General features: G+C 41.5%; 1 protein-coding gene across 1 annotated transcript; it reads right to left on the bottom strand.

The window, feature by feature from the left end:
* Positions 1-3,053: 3,053 nt before the first annotated feature.
* LOC142384447 (myosin heavy chain, fast skeletal muscle-like) lies at positions 3,054-13,824 on the bottom strand. The gene is made up of 41 exons (XM_075470698.1): positions 13,759-13,824; positions 13,493-13,536; positions 12,977-13,198; positions 12,758-12,901; positions 12,499-12,655; positions 12,379-12,406; positions 12,187-12,298; positions 12,007-12,099; positions 11,863-11,926; positions 11,675-11,773; positions 11,481-11,584; positions 11,259-11,397; positions 11,014-11,132; positions 10,556-10,705; positions 10,299-10,469; positions 9,890-10,193; positions 9,691-9,755; positions 9,515-9,602; positions 9,298-9,415; positions 9,087-9,210; positions 8,592-8,732; positions 8,253-8,504; positions 7,923-8,165; positions 7,663-7,839; positions 7,437-7,582; positions 7,263-7,353; positions 6,787-7,176; positions 6,566-6,692; positions 6,354-6,472; positions 6,076-6,272; positions 5,668-5,851; positions 5,391-5,556; positions 5,172-5,296; positions 4,756-5,064; positions 4,465-4,668; positions 4,251-4,376; positions 3,998-4,168; positions 3,787-3,891; positions 3,580-3,675; positions 3,343-3,474; positions 3,054-3,154 (listed from the first exon to the last, which is right to left on the bottom strand). Exons 3-41 carry the CDS (start codon positions 13,181-13,183, stop codon positions 3,134-3,136), a joined length of 5,808 nt encoding a protein of 1,935 aa, XP_075326813.1. The 5' UTR covers positions 13,184-13,198; positions 13,493-13,536; positions 13,759-13,824; the 3' UTR covers positions 3,054-3,133.
* Positions 13,825-19,887: the final 6,063 nt, after the last annotated feature.

Below are 19,887 nucleotides of genomic sequence, written 5' to 3'. Positions count from 1 at the left end.
GTCACCCTTTTGATGGCAATGCGGATGCTTATCTTATAGCCTAAATCACTATTTTAATTCTCACAAACCGCCAAACGGGCTTCTAAATGATTAGGCTACAGCATTATTGTCCAACGAATGTGTGCATGTGGTTTATTTTCACACAACGTTTGTTGGCAGTTTTGCATCTCCTCTTCCAATTTCCAAGCAACTCGCAGTTCTCTTAAGCGTCTTTTGTGCGCTTGTGTGTGTTTTAATGTTTAATGTTTATATCCTATGAATAACTGCAAAATAAACATGGCCAATATTTAGTGAACATGTGTTCATATATAGTCTAGCCATCTAAGCCATCGAATCCACTCTCACCTGACTAGAGGTAGGTGTTGGTATGCCGGGCGATTAGTGCTGGCGTAGATTAAATGTGCCAGCTGTGAACGAGGCGAGCAGTGGTGTAGTCTACGTTGAACGCAGGTATACGGCGTATACCCACCTCTTTTTTGGGGGGATTTCCGTATACCTACCTAAAATGCTCCGTATACCCACTTAAAATTCGTTTTTCAATATTTAGAATAGCACAGCCACGTTTCATCAACTACCACTTCTCATGGAAGCCTTGTTATAATTTAACAATACAACGACAACACTTCAGAATAGCATTCATTCGGAAATTGCGGCAGTCAGTCAATCTCCCAGGGATTCACTATCAGTTGTTTGACAATAACGTCCCATAGAAACTCTTCTTCTTTATATTAGTTGAAAGCGGTGATTCTCTAACGCACAACAGCGCCCCCTATAGGAGTGGAAGGTGGAAAGCTAAAATGGATGTGTGTATATATATATATTTTTTATGTACATTACATATATAAACGAATGTAATACACATATATATATTACAATTAATTAATTCTGACAGCCCTTGTGTATATATATATAAAAAACAACCTGTCTCAAGATGTGATGGTGTTCTGCTGCTTTAAAACAATCACTCTGTTAGGTCTCGCTCTATGAGGGATGAGTACAAAGATTAAGTGTCACAGGGAGTCCCATTGCCACTGAGATACACAGCACACAGTCCACACAATCAAAGTGAGTTTATGATGTCCCTCATCCTGTCCCTCATGCATGCAAGGGGCAGGTAAGTGCAAAGCTGCGACCCCACAAACATGTTTGTCCCTTAACACATTAAGACAGCATTATAAATGTGCTGTTACCAGAATGGCAATGACCAAGTCGTAGTGCATTATTAAAAGCCCTGTGTTTTGTCATAGTATTGTAGTACTATGGTACTTAACTTTTCAATGACTATTACAGCGCGCCACTGGAGGTACGGCGTGCATTAAGGGGCTACTATTAGTCCCGAGGGGTCCCGAGTCCCGACCCCTAGTTTGGTACCACGGGCCTATGACTGGCCAACTATACAGTATACCCACCTCAAAAAGGTAGACTACACCACTGGAGGCGAGGGTATGGAATGTTAACCCATCAAAGCCAATTGCAGCTCTGTATGCAGAGCGATTACTATCCGCGCAGATCAATGACACACATGCCAACCAGCCATCTGTACATTTCGCGCGCTCTCTCTAAAAATAGATAAACCAGGGAAGCAATTGTACACGCCCCAGCTACTGTGGAAATTATGTGATCAGGATTCCAAAAATATTCTCACAAACCACGAATCAAACTGGCTTCTGAATAACAAATTATTAGGTATTAATAATTATTGTCCAACGAATGTGGTGTTTCAGATCAGTCACCCTTTCGATGACAATGCATGCTTATCTTATAAATCACTATTTTAATTCTCACAAACCGCGCAAATCTAACGGGCTTCTAAATAATTACAGCATTATTGTCCAACGAATGTGGCAATGCGGATGCTTACGATGACAATTCGATGCTTATCTTATAAATCATTATTTTAATTCTCACAAGCCGCGCGAATCTAACGGGCTTCTAAATAATTACAGCATTATTGTCCAATGAATGTGGATGATTATTTCCACAATTTTATGAATTTATAAATCACCATTTATTAAATAAAAAAAACGTTTCCACACTAATGTTGGTTATTAAATAATTTACCATAGATATGTAGGCTACCCAGACAGACCAGTAGAGCTGACTTATATCTTATAATAACGAATGTACAAAGTGATGTAATAAAGATTTCAGCTGCTCAGGTAGTCTGGCCTAAACGACTGCAGGGGGGCCTAAACGACTGCTCCCTGTGGCCTAAACGACTCCTCTGTTGGCCTAAACGACTGCAGGGGGGCCTAAACGACTGCGGCCTAAACGCCAATGGCCTAAACGACCTGCTCCCACACACACACATCCAGAATCACTCAAACTTAATGCTCCCCTCTCTATTATGTATTGATAAATACATAATAGCGTGCAGCTATTATGCACATGAAACCATTTTGTTCATAGTGTAAAAAAAACCAAAAACTTGGATGTGTGTATGTTTGTTTGCAATATTTATATTTTTATTATTCATACTGTTGTTGTTACTTTAGCATCTCTAATGCAGGACTGTAATGAACCAATTTTCCTGCTTGAATTCAGAACATGTATCTAAATCATGTTGACTTGTATATGAACTGACAGGTTGAACCTTTTTAACCTTTTGTATACCCAGCTTAATGTATTTTTGGCAACCTCTTTTTGGTTTTGTGGCTGAAATGTTTCTGATCAAAGCCCTTTATTTAATTAAAGGTAATTAATGATCTTTTTTTCATTCTTATAGTGTTTTTTTTAAGTTAAGTTTGTTGTCACACATTTCCTCTGTGCTTTTGCCATATTGCCAGTTCCATTACTTATCTGGACCAGTTTCTTAGCTGTAGATACCACATTTATCTCAGTAAATTGTTTTACAATTTTCAAATCATGTGGTACAATGTGTCGAAATCATTATGATTTATTTCTCTAATATGTGGTGTTTCTCCAAACAAACTAATCTGTATTTCTGACTGAAAATTATTTGGTCATGTAACCTAAAATGTTATTGAATTATTTTGGCTTGAGTTCTGGGCTATTGAATGGAAAAGAAAAATATAGTAATATAGACAGCAGTGTAAGAGCAGCAATATTCTTTATTGTTTCAGAATGAATGACATCATATTATATGATACATTTCTAAGAAACACAATGTGCTTTACTCAGCAACCTCCTTTCCCTGTAAAAACAAAGAAAAAGAATGTGGATCAGTGATGTTTAAGTTTGACATTGTTTTAGATTTAAGTTTGATTAGTTCAAACCTTACATCAATTAAACAGGACACAAACACTTTTGAAACAAAGCCTGAACACTGAATTCTATCTGCTTTAACAAACTTACATGCCCATTAAAGTGATGTATATTTACCTTGCCAGAGTCACGGCTCTTTGCCCTCAGCTTGTTGACCTGAGACTCTGCAATGTCAGCACGCTCCTCTGCCTCCTCCAGCTCATGCTGGATCTTCCTGCACTTGGACAGATGAGCATTGGCCTGCTCCTCCTGGAATACACGACAGAATAAAATGCTTAACGTTGTAGAGGAATTGAAGACCGACAACATATGCAATACATCAAGTAGTCGTATGAAGACGACTTTTTTCCTTACCGCCTCCTCAGACTGCCTCTTATAGGCCTTCACTTTGAGCTGCAGCTTGTCAACCAGATCCTGCAGCCTGGCAACGTTTTTCTTGTCCTCCTCAGTCTGTAATGGAAAATGTGAATTTAAATGTTTCATTTTTTGTAAAGACAAGGATGGAATTAGAATAATATGTACTGTTTGTGTTCAGTGTTAATGTGATTGTAATGTGGTTACCTGATAGGTGAGCTCCTTCACTCTCCTCTCATATTTGCGGACACCCTTAACAGCATCAACACCACGTCTCTGCTCAGCCTCAACCTCTGACTCCAGCTCACGAACCTTCAGAAAATGAAAAAAAAAAATGTGTGAATTAGAATCTGTGAGTTTTTGTATGTTTTTTGTATAGATTTGTTCCACCTCAGAAATCTCAACATAATCCTCTTACCCGAGACTCAAGCTTCTGGAGCTGCTTCTTGCCACCCTTCATGGCCAGGTTCTCAGCCTCATCCAGACGGTGCTGCAGGTCCTTAACGCCAACCTCGAGGTTCTTCTTCATCCTTTCCAGGTGAGCACTAGTGTCCTGCTCCTTCTTTAACTCCTCAGCCATCATAGCAGCCTAGAAAAAATAACATTTATGGATGAAATGTTTTCAAAGCTTAATAGCAGTTTAAAGGAAAACAAATTGAATTTAAACTTACATCAGTGATGGCCTTCTTGGCCTTGTCCTCGGCATTTCTTGCTTCCTGAACACTGTCATCTACTTCACCCTGGACCTGAACCAGGTCAGACTCAAGCTTCTTCTTGGTGTTCAGAAGACTTGTGTTCTAAAAGATCAGATTTAGCCAAGTTATTTTTTGCCTGACTGAATGGTTTAGATTTGTGAAATTTCAGAGAAGTTGTCAATTTTTTTACCTGAGAGTGCAGGAGTCCAACACGCTCGCTGGCGTCCACCAGTTCCTGCTCAGCGACTTTGCGGCTCCTCTCTGTCTGTTCCAGAGCAGCTCTGAGTTCCTCAATTTCAGACACCATCAGACCGTTCCTGCGCTCCACCATAGCAGCTTGTTCCTTAATGTCTTCCTGGGCTCTGACAGCGTCATCAAGGTGCAGTTGAGCATCCTGAAAAAAAAACAACAACAACATTTAAGTCCCATAATAACCAAAATGTCATCTAGGTCCCTGCCACGGCTCTGTGCCTGACAATACCTTGAGCTGTGCCTGCACATTCCTCAGCTGTTTCTGGGACTCAGCAGCCTGGCGATTGGCATGGCTCAGCTGAATCTCCATCTCATTCAGGTCTCCCTCCATCTTCTTCTTGATCCTCAGGGCATCGTTCCTGCTCCTGACTTCAGCATCCAGAGTGCTCTGCATGGAGTCAGCAATCCTCTGGCTGTTCCTCTTGATCTGCTCCATCTCCTCATCTTTCTCTGCAAGCTTCCTGTCCACCTCACCCTTAATCTGGTTGAGCTCCAGCTGGACACGCAGGATCTTAGACTCCTCGTGCTCCAGAGTTCCCTAACGATATCAAAAACAAAAGTATTTACTCTGTCCAAAAAGATTTTACAGAGGGTGTTTTCAGAACTGGACATTTCTTTTAAGAAGAACTCGCACAAAAAATTTACCTCAGCCTCCTCAAGAGCTGTCTGGATCTCAGACTTCTCTGTCTCCACCTGCTTCTTGGACTTCTCCAGCTCATGGATGCTCTTGCCAGTCTCACCAATCTGTTCAGTCAGATCTGAGATCTCCTCTGCAAAGACATGTTTGAATAGTTTTTAGTTTACATGTAAAAAAAATATAATCATAATAACACAATGAGAAGACACAATCTGGTCAGAACTCACGTTGCAGGTTCTTGTTTTCACGCTTCATTGTCTCCAGCTGATCCAGGGATTCCTCAAAGGAGTTCTTCACCTTGAACAGTTCAGTGCTCAGAGTACGAGCCTCTTTCTGAGCTCCCTCAAGCTCTGCCTGACCCTCCTCATACTTCTGCTTCCACTCTGCCAATACCTAGATAAAAACAATTTGTACACTTGAGTTATTTATTGATACAATTCATACATACATTGATAAATGAATGAATGGGTTTATATCTTTGTCGCCCAAGGTCATTGATGCTACCTTGTCAAAGTTCCTCTGCTTCTTGTCAAGATTGGCAGCGAGCCCATTAGCTCTCTCCACATCAATCATGAGGTCCTCCACTTCACTCTGGAGCCTCTGTTTGGTCTTCTCCAGGGAAGCACACTTAGAGTTCACAGCCTCAATCTGTTCCTCAGCCTCCTGGAGACGCTGGGCCAGCTTTTTCCTTGAATAAAGAATAGCAAGATTGATCTTTGAGTGGATATACGTATCAGTTAGTTTATAAAGAATTACATATTTTATGGCTTAAGAAAAAACATTGCTGTTTTTGTTTGAATGTCATGCTCTTAAATCACAAATTTGAAAAAGTGTATAGATTTGTTAAAAGCATACTGAAGTTGGCAAGATGTTTTAAACTAAAAGCTATTGTTTTATTTGAAAGTTACTCACTTGGATTCCTCAAGCTCTTCAGTGCGCTGGATAGCATCAGTTTCATATTTAGTTCTCCACTGAGCCACCTCACTGTTGGCCTTGGACATACCACGCTGAAGCTCAGCCTTGGCCTCCTGCTCTTCCTCAAACTGCTCCCTCAGCAGATCACAGTCATGGCGGGCTGATTGCAGTCCATGGGCAAGAGCATTCTTAGCCTGGTTGAAACATGAAAATGAATTAGTAACATTTCTAAATGACAAACAAGTGAGAGCAATACACACTTAAATGTGTCTTACCTTGACCTCCTCCTCAACCTGCCTCTTCAGCTCCTCAATCTGCTGTGTGTAGGCCTGTTTGCCTCTAGTCAGCTGAGAGACGAGGGCCTCTTTCTCCTCAATCTGGCGGCTGAACTCACCTTGTGTGAAAATGGTCATCAGAGATTAGTTTGTGTACATTTTTGTGGTCATACACTGAAGCTGTGTGCAGTGAAACATTGTCTGGTGCATACCATTTTCTGTGAGGAGACGAGCTTTCTGTCCACCCAAGTCATTGAGCTGACGAACATTCTCATCAGACTTGGTCTTAATTTCGCTAAGTTGGTCCTCAAGAGTACGGCACATCTTTTCAAGATTACCCTAATGTGGAGGACAGAAATGGAATCAGTCAGATTTTACCTATACATGTCTTAATTTATTTGATTTAATAAGTACAAATGAATGCATTGTGTACCTTTGCTTTAGCAACAGCCTCCATGTTGCTGGAGAGGTCATCGATCTCCATCTTGTATTCACTCTTTTCTTTCTCAAGCTTCTGCTTGACACGCTGCAGGTTGTCGATCTGTTCTCCCAGCTCAGCAACGCTGTCAGCCTGCTTCTTGCGCAGAGCTGCAGCAGTGGCTTCATGCTGCAGAGTAGACTCCTCAAGGTCACGACGGAGCTTCTGGAACTCAGCTTCACGCTTCTTGTTCATCTCAATCTGAGTTGCAGTGGCGCCGCCGGCCTCCTCCAACCTCTCACTGATCTCCTCGAGTTCTCTGGACAGGTCGGCCCTCTGCTTCTCAACCTTGGCACGAGCAGCACGCTCAGCCTCGATCTCCTCCTCCAGCTCCTCAATACGGGCCTGTTGGATGTGGATATATTGTCCTTCAGTAATCTTTGAACTTTCAATACAGAGTACTGTGGGATTCAACACAATTAATCAGTCACCTGAAGCTCCTTGATCTTCTTCTGAAGCTGAGCGCCCAATGACTGCTCATCCTCAATCTTGCTGAGGAGCTGGCTGATTTCAAAGTCCTTCCTATGAAAATATGAATGTGCATTGTGAGAATTCATACATGTCGAGAACCACGCTGGAGTTTGAAGAAAAAAATCTACTCCTACTTCTTAATTTTCTCATCAGACTGCTGCTTGTCATTCTCCAGATCCATGATGGATTCCTGGGCCAGTTTCAGATCACCCTCCAGCTTTCTCTTGGCTCTCTCAAGGTCCATGCGAAGCTTTTTCTCTTGCTCCAGAGAACCCTCAAGCTGAAAAATGATGTGGGATTGTTGTTATCAGGTTCAATAAGAATCTTGTTTTGCCAATCTAGGAAACTTTAGAAACTTACATCATCAACTTGCTGCTCAAGCTTGGTCTTGGCTTTGGTCAGAGTGTTGACTTTGTCTTCCTCAGCCTGCAGGTCATCCAGAGTCTGCTGATGAGCCTCCTGAAGGGCTTTCTTCTCCTTTGTCAGTTTAGCAATGCTCTCATCCTGAGAGGCCATCTCCTCAGTCAGGTTCTTCACCTACATGTCCAAGAAAGATGTTGTTATCACTTGATGGCACTCTGTTCTATCTGATCTGCACGAACAGTTAAAAATGTCCAAACCTTGTTCTCTGTGGCATGTTTCTCCTTTTCCACTTTGGCCAAGGTAAGCTCCAGGTCATCAATATCCTTTTTGAGCTCAGAGCATTCATCCTCCAGCTTTCTCTTCTTGGCAGTAAGCTCAGCATTGATTTCCTCTTCATCCTCCAGTCTCTCAGTTGTCTCTTTGAGTTTGGCCTCCATCTGAATCTTGCTCTTGATAAGTCCCTCACATCTCTCCTCAGCATCTGACAGATTCTCTCCTTCCTAGTTTACATTTGAAAAAGTAGATTTGCACATTAACATTCCACAAACACCATAAAAAATCACAGCTCCTGATTGATTTCTACTCACAGATGCAACTTGCAGCTGCAGATCGTTCTTCTCCTGCAGAAGAGACACCATCTTCTCCTCCAGTTCCTTCTTCTTGGCCAAGGCAGTAGCCAAGTCGTTTGTCATCTTCTCATAGTTCTCCTTCATATTTTGCAGCTCCTTCTCAGTCTCAGCACTCTTCAGGAGAGGCTTGATCTTGTAGTACACCTTCATCCATGGCCAGTGTTTCACATTCATGAATGAGCGCACGTTGTACTGGATGGTATAGATGGCCTCCCTGTGGACACAAAGTTTCTGTTATAGACAAATGGACTTGATCATTTCAACATGACTGAATGTTCATAGTTTTCTGTTTTCCACATGCCTCCTCTCCATCATCTTGACAAACTCCCTCCTCATGAGGTAAGCACGGGCAAGAGCTTGAGTCATTGTGACCAAAGTTGCCAGCTTTTCATCTCTCATCTCCTCAAGGACACCCAGAAGACCAGCCTTGAAGAACACCTGAACAAACAAAGTATTGAAACATCTTGTGTCTGCTATATATACTAAACAACAAAAAGACTCAGAGAACTTACACAATCAATCAAGAAAACATTTTCAGAGATGCATGCAGTTGTGCTGAATTCTTGTCACTGTTTGAAAGGAAACTGCTCCTGGCTGGACCAACGAGAAAAATTATTTCAATTCATTTAAATTTTGAAGCCCAGCCTTTTAGCACCCTCCGCATCTTTTAATTTGCTGTCCCTCCTTTTCCCCATCTAACTTTTCAGTAAAATAGATTGATGCTAAAAGAAGAAAAAAAAAGGGATTTTGACATATTATCCTTTGTAACAAAATATTTATTGAAAAACTTACCTTGGTGTGTCCGAATCTGTACTCATCATGATTAACATCAATTGATCCAAGCAGCTTCTCTGAGGCCTTCTTGTTGTCAATGAACTGTCCCTCAGGGATGACGCTGGCATTCAATACCTTGTATCTTTTATGAGAGAGTTGATGGTCTCGGTTATCATTTCATTTTTATAGTTTTTCAAGAACAGAAGTGTAGTAAACATAGAAAGTGTACCTCTGCTTGAAGTCACCGTAGAGGATTCTGCTGGGGAAACCTTTCCTGCAGATTCTGATACCCTCCAGCACACCGTTACACCTGAGCTGGTGGATGACCAGGAAGTTCTCCATCAGACCTGTAGAATCAGATTTTCTCCGTTAGTGCAAGTATAAAAAACAAAATTAAATGGATCAAACCAGTACACACCAACGATAAAAGAATATATCTTTCGTACCTGGAGTCTTGGACTCATTGGGAATCAGGCAGCGCACAAAGTGAGGATGGGTGCTCCTCAAGTTTGTCATCAGCTTTCCCAAGTTCTCCTGTTGTATGTACAAAGTTTTTGTCATCAAATCCAAGAAAAATGGATGTGAGCATCAAAAGACTTTTAATGTATTTTTCAAACCTTACCCTGAACTGTGAAGACACAGTCTGCATAGAGCCACCCTTCTTCTTGCCTCCCTTCTTGCCAGCCTCTGTATTTCAGAATGTGATATCAATTGGAAACTTTGTGTTAGAATATGAGACTCCAAATTTACATTGAACACACACAAAAATGTAAAGTAAGTAGAATCTTCCAAGTGTGGTTTTACGTTATCAAAAATCATACCCTCAGGGGGAGGAGGAGGATAGAGAACAGCCAGCAGTTTGCATGAGGACTTCTGGTACAGCCCAATGACAGACTCGTTCAGTGGGTCCTTGTTCTTGTCCAGCCAACCAGCGATGTTGTAATCCACAGTACCAGCATAGTGCACCAGGGAGAAGTGGGCCTCAGCCTTGCCCTTTGCAGGCTTTGGCTTCTCAAAGGCTTTGGTCTTGCCAAGATGCTGGTCATACAGCTTGTTCTTGAAGGAAGTGTCACTAGCTTTGGGGAACATGCACTCCTCTTCAAGGATGGAGAAGATGCCCATGGGCTTGAGTAAAGGAGAAAGAGATAAGGTGTGTCATGAATCAACAGTACCCCTCTGTCACGCTGTAGTAATACCTTCACAATATAGAATCATGAGCTTAAAGTATACCTTTTCAATCAGCTCAATGCAGGCAGCCAAGTCCATACCAAAGTCAATGAACTCCCAGACAATACCCTCCTTCTTGTACTCCTCTTGCTCCAGGACAAACATGGTGTGGTTGAAGAACTGCTGCAGTTTCTCATTGGTGAAGTTGATGCACAGCTGCTCCAAGGTGTTGAACTGTGAATGGACAAATCATTAGTTTTAGTAAGAAAACCCACTGTCATGAAAATTATTGGATGTTGAATTAGAGGAATAAGGCCTACATCAAAGATTTCAAAGCCAGCAATGTCCAGGACACCAATGAAGTGGTTCCTTGACTGCTTAGTGTCCAACATCTGGTTGATACGGACGACCATCCACAAGAACATCCTCTCATAGATTGACTTGGCCACGGCAGTGACAGAGTTCATTACCTAAAGTAAAACAAGACCATGACTTGATGAATGTCGGCCAACTGTTTTGTAAACAGCAAGATCACCAAACCTGCTTCTAGGCTTGTAAGATTCACATTATATATATTCTCTATTAAAAAAAGCATCTCTGATGGCAGTTGATTTGTAATGAATGCACTCAGTGTTCAGTGGAAAAGTAATAAGTACGAGTAAAGGGAAAAGTGACATTGCTGTTATCTACTAAACTTTAATGTTTTATCTATATGGAAGTAGCATCAGTAACATTTGACTAAATAATGGCATTATTGATATGAATTGCTCATGTTTACCTGAGGCACTGTCTGTCCCTTGGTGACAAACTCATTTCCGACCTTCACTCTGGGATAGCACAGAGCCTTCAGCATGTCAGCGGAGTTCAGACCCAACAAGTAAGCAACCTTGTCGGCCTCTAAAAACATTTTATAGTAAACATTTATAATAAATGCATACAGAATGACACAGTGATTGTCTGTTATGAACATATACTCATGCGGTTGCAAATATTCAGAGCAGATATCCCACATGTCTTTCTCACCTTCATTGCCATCTGGCTCAGCCTGCTCCTCACGCTGCTTCTGCTTGAACTTCATGTTACCATGGTGAAGAACAGCACCAGTCATCTTGTAGATGCTCAGCTTCTCCTCATTGGTGAAGCCCAGGATATCGATGGCATTCTGTTGAAAAGAACAATCCACGTGAAATATAATCATTTAACTTCCACAATATAACTGATGTTTGAATGAAGAAGATCACTCACATCAGTGGCGTCCAGCTCTTCCTTGTCATCAATGCTGGCCACAGTGATCTGACCCATGCTGCACATGGGGAAGTCATAGGGGTTGGTTGTGATGAGTGCCAGATCTAAGAATCAAAAAGGGTGAAATTGTCAACACGTTGTTTTATAGGATGACTGAGATTCCATTTGACACGGCAAGAACTCAGCCTGCTTACCAATCAGCTCAGGTATGTGGGCTGTCATCATCTGGTAGAAGATGTGGTAGCCTCTCTCATCAGGAAGCTGGAATGTCACTCTAGACTTCTCCAGCAGATCTGTAAATTTTGTTCATTAGTCTCATGTTTTGCTCATTTAAGACTGTGCTAAATGGATTCACCTTCATTATTACATGAAAACTACTTACATGTCTCAATATCAGCACTAGCCAGTTTGCCGGTTGTGCCGAAATGAATTCTGATGAATTTACCCTATTTGGAACAAAGGAATCGTTAAGAGTCCACCCACATGGGAAATGTTGAACAACATGGAGAAACAATTCCATACTTACGAAACGTGAAGAGTTGTCATTCCTCACAGTTTTGGCATTACCATAAGCCTCCAGCAGGGGATTGGCTGCAATGATCTGATCCTCCAGTGAGCCCTATAATCCAGTTTTAAAGAAATGACATTAGAAAAAGATTTTCATCTGTAAGTATTCTGTATTTTTAGAAATGTTGTCATAACACACCTTGAACTTGCTTGGTTCTTTCTTTCCGCCTTCTCCTCCGCCAACAGAGATGGTGGCAAAGTACTGGATGACACGTTTCGTGTTCACAGTCTTTCCAGCACCAGATTCTCCTCTGGGTATAGACACAGACTTGTTAGTATTTGATCAGGATATTCAGTTAATATGAATAAAGTCAACGAATGTGAGACTTACGTGATCAGGACAGACTGGTTTTCCCTATCTGTTAAAAAAATAAATGGAGATATTCACTCTGTATGTCAGCCAAAACCACCAAATTCTGTATGAACAAATTCTTTCATGTTCAGGACATACCAGTAAGCATGAACTGATAAGCGTTGTCAGAGACGGAGAAGATGTGGGGTGGAGCCTCCATACGCTTTTTGCCTCTGTAGGCAGCGACAACTTCAGAGTCGTACACTGGGAGCCACTTGTAGGGGTTCACAGTTGCACAGAACAACCCAGAGTAGGTCTGAAAGAAATAATAGACATTTTAAGTTAATAGGGTTTAATATTTCCTTCAACTACAGTGACTCTCAATGTTTCTGTTTGCCTTTTAGTGAGTTTGTCTTACGTAGATCATCCATGCTGCATAACGCTCTTTGAGATTATACAGCACAGAGGCTTCATTGAGATAGGTCATCATGGCCATGTCCTCAATTTTGTCATACTTGGGAGGGTTCATCTGAAAGACTTGATCCTCTTTAACTTCCCTCTCCTACAACAGGAAATCCATCACGATTAGAAGGGATCCCGATTAACACCCATTGTAATGTGACCTAAATGTACCAACCTCATCGGTGATCAAGACTTTGACGGTGACTTTGTCACCGTCTCTCTTGGTGATCAGTCCCTTCAAGTACAGCTCTTTAACATCAGACACATAGCAGGCGTTTTTGGAGTCGAATGGTGCGGCTTGAGCCTCAATCCTCTCCCTCTCTGGCTTACGAAGGTAAATGGCAGCCTTGCCATATAAGGCCATCTCCGCGTCTGTACTCATGGTGGTAGCGTATGTCTGAATCAAGTCACATAACAACAGTCTAAGAAGTTTCTTACTCACCGAAGTGTTCTGCTGTTGTCACTGACCAGAAGCTATGGGCTTGTTCTTTAACTGTACAGTTAACTGATCTTCATCAAACAAGGTCTTATCAGAATTAGTATTCAGCTGATATATGAGAGACTGAGCCTGTGGTTCCTACTTTATATGCCATTTTTTTTTTGTAATTTGGAAATTGGAGATGTACACATTTGGCCCCTGATTAAATATACATATCTATGGATTAGAAATAAAAAAAACTATATTACATACCTTTCCTTTTCCTTATGTAAAAAGAATGTTTTAGTTCCTCCACCCTGTTAAAAAAAACATGTTTCAGTTAATAAAATAAACAACTAAAAATTGTTAAAACTGTAACCGTGCTTACTTTATATAAGAATGGCAGGAAACATAGATTTTTAGTTTCAAGTTGTGTGAAAAACAGAATGCATTAAAGTATGTATTACATTTGACACTCTTAATTTATCAAACTATGAATACTAGTTAATGCTTTTAGTCTTAATAGTTGTGAACCTCACCACAAGCAGTAACTTCACTGGTCTTCTACCACACTCTGAGGCTTCTCCTCTACTCCTTATATACGATCTATTTTGCATACAGGGCAAATATTGAAGCAGGCTATCTGGCCAAATAAGGTCAGAATGACAAATGATTTCTGAGACTAAAATAAATCCAAGCAAAGTAAATAGCTTATAAATTCTTTTCAAACACTGTAGAGGGACTCTGGGTTTCACATTTCAGGAGGCAAATAAAATGATAGCATCAATCAGGATCGTTTGGTGTAGCCAACATCTGATATAAACACCTTTGAAATAAATTCAATGAATGTTACTTGTCTACTCTGACTTCTTAGAATTCAATTCTCTTACATCAGAACTGATATTCTTAATCAGTTCAGTTCACTATTCAGTTCAGTACTACAATTTACTAAAACAGCCAACGTGTTATAAAAAAACTTTAATGACAAAAAAAAAAAAAAACAGCCAACGTGAGCCAGGAGAAAACCTTTGGTAACTCTTAGCTTCTATTTCTCTTTACTTTAGTAAAACAACCCAAAGTTCAGTGGCACTGAAACAGCCAAAGAGTTTTGTCTTTTTTTATATTTTTAAAAGTTTTATCCATAAGAATTAAGTGAAAATTGTTGGCAGCTAACATAATGGTCCTTATACGTACTGAGCCAGGGGCTCATAAAATAATTTTTATAGCGTGCTCTAAATGAAAGGGCAAAGAGGAGCTCTTTCTATTTTCATGTGTATAAAGATTCCAGTGACTTAAAATCTTGTTTTGACTCTTACAGTAAAAGTCAGATCAGGGTCTCGGTCAGGCAATTGTACACATTCATGGCTTACATTTATATTGGGTCACAATGTCTAAACGTCAGTAAAGTAAGAAACCCTGGCACATTTGAAACATTTTAACTGTTTACTACAAAGTATCTGTAATAAATGTGTCTGCAAATATTCAGTTGAACATAAAAAGTCCTGAATATTAACAGGTTATAGTATATACTATAGTTTTGTTTTCTGAGCCCAACCTATGTGAGGAGTTGTACATTTATTAATTTGTCAGATAACTTGTGATAAACTTGGGGACATGTGTCTTGTCTGTTCAGCATTTGTTAAAGGCCTATCATACTGTATCATGTAATTTAAGAAGTTGTGAAGGGTGTGGGGAAGCACAGAGTGTGGGGAAGCACAGAGTTTGCCCTTCAGTAGAGGACTTCATAAGTTAACATTGGTTAAACAAGAAGACTGTTATGATCATAACAGAAGCTTGATTTTGGGATTATGACACATAAAGGAAACATTATTTAGGTATTTGTAGGTCCATAGTTTTATTTCTTCAAAAGCAAGGTTATATCCTGGTGGGTTCTCTCACTCTCCTATAGAAGAGGTACTACAAGACCCTGAGCCCCGAAAACTGATAACCAGGTTATATGTGCTCTGTTGCCCCCAACTCAGATAGTGAGTGGGGTGATGTGTGGTTGAGCTCTCTCGGTTGTTTGTCCACTAACAAAGTTAAGGAATTTCAATTCAAAATTACCCACAGACTCCAGATTACACCAGTGCTAAGGAACAAATTTAACCCCACACTTTCCAAATACTGTAATGAATGCAAGATCTCAGAGGGATCATACTATCATTGCATCTTTGACTGCCCCTTCATTAAAGATTTCTGGAGAAAGGTCTGTAAAGACCTGGACCCAACCCCACTGTCTTGTATTCTTGGTTAACATTCTGCACTGAACCTAAATTCTTGTATGCTGAGACTGCTCGATGTTCTTCTGTTTGGTGCTAGACAGTGTTTCCTACTTCAGTGTGTCTCCGACAAACCTCCTAAGTTTTCACAGTGGTTGCAGAGTATAAGGGAACATATTCCCTTAGAAGCAATGACCTACTGGCTTAAAGGATAAGACCGTTTTTTTGACATTGGGCCCTTGATTTCACATTATAACATGATGTTCTACTCACCCCTGCTTGTTGTTTGTCATTTGGAGCTGTTCCGAAGATATTCGCGAGGCGTCTGGCTGCTCTCTTGAGATATTCGGCCATGAAACGGTTTCCTATGGGCAAGCTCATACAGGCACAAACTATGCTGTTTATAATTTATTAATTACTCTACACCAGCACTGATAACGTGGAGGTGCGTCGCTTACCTAAAAAAAATCCGGGTTACTAATTTTGAATTTTAGCCGAATGAATAAATAGGCAGCAGGTCTGTGGGCTGTCTGTGGCAGTAGCACGACGATGACGTCAGTAACACCCACTTTACGACAAAAAAATCAAAATTACAATAACCCGGATTTTTTTAAGTAAGCGACGCACCTCCACGTTATCAGTTCAGGTGTAGAGTAATTAATAAATTATAAACAGCATAGTTTGTGCCTGTATGAGCTTGCCCATAGGAAACCGTTTCATGGCCGAATATCTCAAGAGAGCAGCCAGACGCCTCGCGAATATCTTCGGAACAGCTCCAAATGTTCAACAACACGCAGGGGTGAGTAGAACATCATGCTATAATGTGAAATTAAGGGCCCAATGTCAAAAAACCGGTCTTATCCTTTAAGGACAAACCTCTGTTACAAAGTTTATAAAACTTGGAATCCACTTTTAGATTATATTGGTATGGAGGGTGCACAGACTCTACAGAAGGGCCTCTATGGACTTATCTGGTCTGACATTCCCAGAGGGAGCCACACTTGAGTTATGAAATCAACAAACATCATAATAACACTGTAATACCGGGATATCTGCTTATCCCTTTAACTGATTAACAAATTTGAGCTTTTAATGTTGTTGTATGGTTTCTTTTTGTTTTGGTCCTTGTCTGTACTTAAAGGTAGGGTAGGAGATCCTGGATTTTGAGTCCAGCGAAGCTGCATTTTGAAAATACACAGGTAAAAAGTCCCAACCCTTTTCTTCACTTTCCCCCCGAAGCCACGCCTCTAGAGTACATGAACGCGCACGAGCACGAAGGTGCACGAGCGCTGTTCTGACAGCAAGCATCGATCGTTGCCGTATTTAGTATTTAGTATATGCTAACTATATGTTTAATAATGCTAGGTGCTAGCCAAACTAGCTCTAGTTTAGCTTCCTGCCAAGCTTCTGGACGCGTAATTCGTTCACGGAGCAGGGTACGCGCACAGGGGGAAGGAGGGGGAGGGAGGAGCAGATTGCAGTTTGATAGATGGCATTGCAGTTTGTGAACGGACCGTTCACAATGATTGGATACTGTTTTTCTAGATTGTACGTTCTTGAGGCCACTAAAACTTTTCATATTTGTGTCAAAACTTTTAATTAATTGGTTGCAATGGGGGTGTGAAGAGTATTTCAAGCAATATGTAAAAAAAATGTTCCAGAAAAAGATCCCCAACCCCACTTTTAATATTGATCTGTTTTTCAAGTTTTCCTGTTTATTTTGTTTTGTTCTTTCCTTTCTTTCACTGTGTGGGTTTTTGCTGTTGTATGGTTGTTTGTTTGCTTGTTCACCATGTTCTGTGTAATCTGAGGGGCTTTCATGCTTCTGTACAAAGCTTTTTGTGTATAATTTGAAAAAGCAATAAAGATATTGTTGTGTTGGTTGTTCAGCAGAATCAGACATTAAACCACACAGTAGTATACGGAACAGAGAGCTTCTTTACTTCCTCACTTAAATTTTCATTAAGCCTTTTGATACAGCGCATCCCACAAGCGCCACCCCGTGTCCTGGATCCTAACAACGCATCACATTGAATATATGCATTAAACACATTGCATATGGACACAACATCTTCCCTCTTTGAACAAAGAATACTTCTAGTAACCTAGATGAACCTGACAGTATTAATAATGTATCAGTAACGCTTAACCAAAACCTGAATATTGCAAGCCACATTTCATCTCATTATTTCATAACAAAATCTTTGGTCCAGCTAGGTGCATTTCTAATCCTGACAGGTCTGGACTAGCTATCAGAGTCAGAGTCAGCTATTTGGTCAGTCCCTGTATCAATACAGTCCATTGCCCTATCAGAATCCGCATCTGTGGTCACTTCGGGAAGTACGGACAGATGTGAGGAATTCCAGGTTCTTCCATCGTCCAACAAGTATGTATCCGGTCCTTTCTTTGTCACAACAGTTCTGGGTTTAGAAAACTTCAGTTCTCCTTTCTTCACTTTCCATGGTTTTCTCACCCTCTGAAAGTAGTACATTAAATACCCCAATACAAAAAAAAATGAGTTCTCTAGGTCCCCTATATGTCCCGCTAGGTCCCTCCAAAGCCAGCAGGTTTGTTTACAAAATTGCAGACCGGACCGGTAAAAGGTAACCAATCAGGTTTACGAGCTGGGCTCTGCTGCCTGTCAATCACCGATTGTGCACGCGCGATACAAGGTAGGCTCGTCCCCACGCTTATTTATCTGGACTATTAAACTTCATTACGGGCTAGTCTACTTACTGTGTCTTCCATGATCGCAAATGACAGGTGAGTTGATGAATGAGGAGTCGTGTAGGCGCATCTGTCTACGTGCACGAGTTCTCATGTGTTTTGAAGGGGCGGGACAGGAAGTTGAATAACTTTTTATTTTTCGGTTAAAAAATAAGCATTTCTTGCATTTTGCGACTACGGAGGTCACCGTTTTCAACTTCAAGCGTTCTGATAGATCATGTAAACTCTTAAAATGCCAAAAAGTAGGACTTTACATATGACAACAACAAATCTTGCAGACTGCAGCTTTAATGCACGTTTCTATCTGAAAGTCCATTTTGGGCCACCAGTACAACTCCCTGAGGCGCTGTTTGGTACGCACAATACCCTGGTGGGTTTCATGGGCTAGAACAATGAGTCTTTTCTGCAGTGACTCGGGTACGAGCAGTCTGTGAGACCGTCTGACGATGCATTCATTCATGACAGCAAGCTCATGGCGCATTTTGAAGTATGGCTGTAAGTCAGGATCGAGTGTAGACATCCGTGACGGCCAGCCTCTCCGTATCTGTGCACGGAGTTTAGTGAGCACTGGACAGTCATTGCATTTTGAACGAAAGTCTTCCTCAGACACAGCACTCAGGTCAGTGAGTATGGCAGCCACTGACTCAATCTCTTCTGCAAATGCATTGTCAGTTTCAGGCAGTGGAAGTCTCGACAGGCAGTCAGCAACCTGGTTCAGTGACCCAGTTCTGTATTCAACGTCGTAGTCAAACTCCAAGAGACGAGCAGACCATCTGGCAATGCGGAGACCAGCACGGTTGTTGCCTTTGGTAGTCAGCAGCGTGGTAAGTGCTTGGTGATCAGTGCGTAACAGGAATCTTCTTCCCCACACCCATGTCCGCCATTTTTCAGCAGCCCAGACGCAGGCTAGCGCTTCCTTCTCGACGATAGAGTATTTCCTCTCCGCATCAGACTGCGAGATGCAAAAGCAACAGTCTGCTCTGCACCATTACTGTCCATCTGAGTCAAGACTGCACCTACCCCATAATCTGAGGCGTCTGTTGAAACGATGGTTGACTTACTGGGGTCAAACATCACCAGCGCAGTGCTATGCACAATCAACTGCTTGACTTTCTCGAATGCTGCTTGAGCTGTCTTGTTCCAGTGGAATGAGCAATTTTTTCGAAGAAGAACTCTCATGGGCTCAACGACAGTTGCATAATTTGGCACAAACTTGCTGTACCATGCACTCAGGCCAAGGAAAGAGCGCAAGGTTGCAGGATCGGAAGGAGACGGTGCATTCAGGATAGCAGCAACGTGAGAGTCATCTGGCAGCAGACCTTCTGGTCCAATCTTTTGGCCAAGAAAGCTTAGGGTCGTTTGACGGAGTTGGCATTTGTCAACATCGAGTTGCAGTCCAGCATCGTTGATTCTGCGCAACACCTCCCTCAGGTTGGCATCATGCTCCACCTCTGACGATCCATACGTGAGGACATCATCAAGATAGCATTGCACCCCCTTTGTGCCATTGAGACTCTGCATCATCATCTTTTGGAAAGCTGCTGGGGCTGAACACAGTCCATAGGGAACCCTGCGGTACTGGTACAGTCCTTCATGTGTAATGAAAGCAGTGAGCCCCCTACTCTCTTCATGCAGTGTCAGTTGATGGTAGGCAGATTTCAAATCCAGAGTTTAGAACATCACTGCACCACGCAGTTCTGACAGAATGTCCTCGATCAGTGG

This window comes from Odontesthes bonariensis, chromosome 7, assembly GCF_027942865.1.
Source record: "Odontesthes bonariensis isolate fOdoBon6 chromosome 7, fOdoBon6.hap1, whole genome shotgun sequence".
NCBI classification, from domain to species: Eukaryota; Metazoa; Chordata; class Actinopteri; order Atheriniformes; family Atherinopsidae; genus Odontesthes; species Odontesthes bonariensis.
Note: the sequence above shows the minus strand (reverse complement) of the source record. Positions and strands in the feature narration are given on the sequence as shown.

What these genes read in the sequence shown, in the direction of transcription:
- LOC142384447 (XM_075470698.1), bottom strand. Translation starts at nt 13,183, where the DNA reads ATGAGTACAGACGCGGAGATGGCCTTATATGGCAAGGCTGCCATTTAC. An exon ending in AGGGACAGACAGTGCCTCAG is followed by an intron (nt 10,706 to 11,013) that starts GTAAACATGAGC and finishes GTTTTACTTTAG; the next exon opens with GTAATGAACTCTGTCACTGC. An exon ending in CTGTGTCTTCACAGTTCAGG is followed by an intron (nt 9,603 to 9,690) that starts GTAAGGTTTGAA and finishes TACATACAACAG; the next exon opens with GAGAACTTGGGAAAGCTGAT.